At 44.2% G+C, this 4946-nt stretch overlaps 1 protein-coding gene across 1 annotated transcript in view; it reads left to right on the forward strand.

Moving 5' to 3' along the window:
* The first annotated feature begins 1475 nt into the window (after positions 1 to 1475).
* LOC103906919 (meprin A subunit alpha-like) overlaps positions 1476 to 4946 on the forward strand; it is a 13866-nt gene continuing 10395 nt past the window's right edge. The window contains exons 1-5 of the mRNA XM_019474567.1: positions 1476 to 1535; positions 1632 to 1656; positions 1768 to 1821; positions 3722 to 3762; positions 3849 to 3924. Of these exons, the coding sequence (XP_019330112.1) occupies positions 1476 to 1535; positions 1632 to 1656; positions 1768 to 1821; positions 3722 to 3762; positions 3849 to 3924 (256 nt within the window). The remainder of the gene's footprint in view (positions 1536 to 1631; positions 1657 to 1767; positions 1822 to 3721; positions 3763 to 3848; positions 3925 to 4946) is intronic.

The following is a 4946-nucleotide window of genomic DNA, read 5'->3' on the forward strand; positions in this document are numbered from 1 at the left end:
TTTATCTCAACCCACGAGTTTTTCTCACTTGTGCTCTTCCAATTCTCTCCCCCATCCCACCGGGTGGGGGGCAGTGAGCGAGCGGCTGCGTGGTGCTTAGATGCCGACTGAGATTAAACCACGACAGCGATCATGCCACTGGGGGAAAGATGCTGATGAGGCATGTGGATTAACTCCTTCTTTGCACTCGCTGGTACCTCTGGACCACTGGACTGATGGGATTGGTCAGGCGGATGCCCCATGCAGGTAGCAGTACTGAGCATGCAACCTGTAGAGACCCCAGGCTCTCAGGGTGGCCAGTCCTGCCCCGCCTCCCACCGCAGTCTGGTGCAACTGTCCCCTTTCTATCCCATAACAACCGTCCTACTTCTTGCAGCACCTGACACCTGGGGTCTCACAGGCTAGGAGGAAAGACTGCCGGCAGGCTGCAAAGCATGGCCAGGGAGCTTCCTGATGAGTATCTCCTGTTGCCCCCCTCCACAGCCGGATCGGGACCGTCCTTCCCCTGAAGGACGGGGGTGCAGCATGATGCTGGGCAAGTGAGCAAAGGGGAGGCAAAGGCAGCAGCAATGGTGTGAAGATGGGAGGAGGAGGAGGAGGTGCAGGAAGTGTGTGGGAGCAAGAGAGCTGCAGGAGCGTGCAAAACCACTGCATGTGTTTGCCAGGAGGAGAAAACCTCTGAACTGTCGGAGGCAAAGCTCAGCCCTGCTCTTCCCTTCTCACCAAGGGGCCTTTCTCCTGCCCTGCTTCACCCTGGCCCACATGACTTGTGTCCACAGGGAAAGCCCTGGGTGGCATTCCCATGCAAAACACTGGGAGCACATGGCTTCATAGGCACGTGAGCGGGACCAAGCCAGGACCCCTTGCTGGACTCCTACTCTGAGAGACAAAGTCTTCAGGATCTCCTGAGGAAACCCAAACCAACACATTTTGCTGGAAATTGATGGCTGGCATTCTGTTGATTACAAAAATAACGCTATTTTTAAATTGAAGATGATGCTTTACCCATAGAATCAGGTGAAAACAAAAATTTGTTTGCATCTACCAAGATGTTTCCAGGAATACAGAAAAACCACCCAGCAAACCTTCTCTTAAAGTGATTTATTCAGGTTGCAGACCATAAGCCTCTTCTTTTGAAGAGGGTGTTATTTCCATGCTCAGCAGCTTTGTTGGTCTCATATCAGGATGGGGCCAGGAAAGCAGAAAAGAGGAGTGAGATTACGTCTGAAGAAGTCACAGAAATATTAAATAGTTCAATAGCTCCTGATTGCTACAAGGGTCAATATGCTAAGAATAGTTATAAAATGGGGAGCCAGATTGCTTATCGGGTTGGCTTATGGCTATATCTAATAAGATTAAAATCTGCTCTTCCTTTTAAAGTTCAACTTGGCTTCTGCTTATCAGTACTTCTGAAGGCTGTTCACCTGCAGGACGCTATATCTACACTGACAGGTAGCACCAGATGATCTTCTGAAATGGATTCCTGGAGGATATGTTGTTTCACAGCACTGGTTACCTGCTCCTATGCCTTTACGGTATTCCCACCTGCTCCTCCATTTGCTGGCTTGGGATCAGGGTGAGATTTAATTTCATTTGTCTGTGATTTTGAAACTGTACTTTCTACGTTTCAGATCCAAAACTCTGTTGAAGACAGAGGTAAGGATGCAACGTTTTTATGTTAGTGGAAGGCTATCAGTCACCAAATGGGGCATTATATCAACTCATGTAATTTAGTCACTAACTTAGGTGTATTATTTCTTTTGATAGTTGATGATGTTGATGGAGGGCAGCTTAGAAAGGACATTCCAGAAATAAACTCAGGTAAGTCAGGACAGTAAGTAAGCAGAGTGTTGAATTATTACAGAGATCTGAGCTAGCCTTTGGGGACCACAAGTCTGGCAGATGTGATGGCACCAGAGTGGACTGAAAGCTCCCTCCTTTGTGAGAAAAATCCCAAATGTATCATGGATATGGTGAGTATTGCAAGGCAGTTAAAAATGTGTGGGATGAACCCCAGCTACTTCTGGAGAGAAGGGAGAAGACCTCCGCTTTGGAGTCTGGTAGCAGTCAGAGAAGATGGAAGGGCAGGAGCAGAGGGGTTTTAAAATATATAAAAGCCCTCCGTTGGAGTCTGGTAGCAGTCAGAGAAGATGGAAGGGCAGGAGCAGAGGGGTTATAATATATATATAAAAATAATATATATATATATAAAAAACACCACAAGTTATATATATATATATAAAATAATATATATATATATAAAAACCACATATATATGTACTCACAGGGCAGAGGACAGAAAGGACAGAAAGGTCCGTAAAAGCTTGGTGTTGGAAAGGGAAGATGGAAAGGCCAGGAAATTTCCACAAGGATAGTTTTATAGGAAGCCCAGGATCTTAATCTTAAATTTGGAACCACACTCAACTGCTCCTGGGGAAGGCTCAGCAAGCCCTGGACTGAACCTCCATCCCTCCCCACTGCACTCTTCTGCAACACAACTCCTGGAGAAGCCTTGGCAGTGGGTCTAATTCAACTTGTACTTCATTGATGTGCATTTATCTTAAGTGAGTTGGTTGGTTTCACATGACCGATGACCAAGATATAAAGCTTAAGTAGCTTCATACCTGCTCCAGGGTTTCAGAGCGTTGCCTTGAGAGAGTTTTTGTTTCCTGGCATTGCCTGTTATCTGCTCTGGTGTAGGTTTCCTCTGGTTTTGCTGACAGAACAGAAAACATGGTACTAGTTTTTGTGTTTTTTTTTTTCTTCTCTCCATATGTATGTGAGGACAATATAAGTTATTTCTATAACAAAAGGTCTGAAGATGAACCGTCTGTGCTGGGATTGTGCCTGTATGATGGCACTAAATGAAGATGTTACACTAGCAGGACCATACAGTGGCTGGGGTTTGGACTCAGCTCTGCATGGGGAATTTGGCACCTTAAAAAAATAAGGGTAAAAATAAGAGTCTCAAACGCTGTGTTTTTAAAGCATGGAAGATGTGGATCAGCTGCTTAAAACACAGGTGTCTGTTGCCAGTTCAAATACATCTCCTCCAGCACCACTCTAGAAGGGGAAGGAATCTCCCAAACTTTGTATCTACCAGCCCATGTGGATATTTTGGATACCCTTACGCATCTCAAATGGCACCAGACACCTATGTTTAGGCAACTGGATGGACACGCAGCTGTGATGGGATCTGAGACACATAGCACATAGATTTAATTGCTTCAATCTGAGCTTGTTTCAGGCTCAGGTGTTTGAAAATGTGGACTGAACCTCTTCCCTCTCCAGAACCCTCGTCTTTCTCCTTTGATCATATGGGGAATCCCAGGTGATTAGCCTAGGTTAGCTAACTAGATAGGCTATTAGATGCCTAACTTCTGGACAAATCCATTCCAGCTATATATCAACTGCCATGTTCAGAAGTCCACAGTTGTTTCAGGATACAAGCCTGGGAAAAATAATAAAATCTCCTCTGGGCAGCTGTTATGAAATTGTAATGGAAAACCTAATTCAACCCCAAATCCTCCTTTGCTGCAGACGAGGACTGGCATGTTATAGTGTGGCAATGGTTATTTGTTTGTTTCTGGGCAGCTGCTGTTTAAAGCGAGATGGGTTTGTTGATGAGGCATCCTGATAGATTGTGTGGTCTTTGAAAAAAACACATATTGTAGTTCTTGATATGTTACTCTGGCCTAAGTGGTTGTTTATCTCATTTCAGAAATGGGAAGGAAGCTTTTCGAAGGTGATATTAACCTACCGGTATGTGCTGCTGATCTAAACCATCATCAGCAAGAGTGTAGATTGGGCTTAAAATGTTAACACAAGCATGTTGATCTCATTAACAGCTGGAGAGGAATGCTCTGAGAAACAGCTCCTACAGATGGAAATTTCCCATTCCCTATATCCTAGCTGACAGCCTGGGTAATAAGACTTTTTATTATGGTAGCACTGTGTTACTTGCATTAGATATGCTCTGTTTTTGTCCAGCTCTCCGGGCTGCTTTTGTTTCATTTGCTGTTGAGTTATGCTGCATTGATGCCCTTGTTACTGCTGGCCAGACAGGGCGATGCAACCCTGCCCCAGCACACGTTGTTTTCAATGTAACAGCCCCAGCGACCAGCCAGATGCTGATGAGCAGCCAGTTTAACTAGTACCAGTGTATCTGGCTGAGATCTCTAGATAAAGAAGTCGGGAAATCCTGTTCTCAAGAATATGCATGTTGATCTACTGCTCCCTTCATGCCTAATCTCTTCTCAACAGTCCCAGCTCAGTACAGGCTGAAAGGAAATGCAGATATTTTATAAGTAAAAAAGTTCAGAGCATTCTTCCTTCTTGTTTCCATTTAATTTTAGGGACTATTTTAAATATTGAACAATTTAGGTGTAAAAACTAATAGCAAATCAGTGTTAAAATCTTATGGATCTCTCCTGTGTTTCCTAGCCCCGAGCTCAAAGTTTACAATAACTGAAATTATATAATAACATGCAATAAAATTACCCAGCAAAACCTGAGCAATGCCCTGGATGTCCAAAAGTCTGCTTGTTTGTTTCAGCACTATCAGTTTATCTAATAAAAGATAATATCTCTCCCTGTGGCCTCTGCCAAAATTAGTGCAGTCAGGGAACTCTGCTAACAGCCTCCTGCTCTATGATCCAAGTAGATATTTTTTATACATGTTCATATTTTTAATGCACGCTTGTTCATACTTTCTATCTAGAATTATATATATATAATATATATGTATCATATACATTATATTATATATAATGCAAGGCAAGTATCCAAGATGTTGTCAGACCAAGGACTAATACCATCTATCTATAGCCAATCGTATCCTGGGCTGCATCCAAAGCAGCGTGGCCAGCAGGTCGAGGGAGGGGATTCTGCCCCTCTCCTCTGCTCTGCTGAGACCCCACCTGCAGTCCTGCGTCCAGCTCTGGAGC

This window comes from Aptenodytes forsteri, unplaced genomic scaffold (assembly GCF_000699145.1).
Source record: "Aptenodytes forsteri isolate BGI_AS27 unplaced genomic scaffold, ASM69914v1 Scaffold57, whole genome shotgun sequence".
Lineage (NCBI taxonomy): Eukaryota > Metazoa > Chordata > Aves > Sphenisciformes > Spheniscidae > Aptenodytes > Aptenodytes forsteri.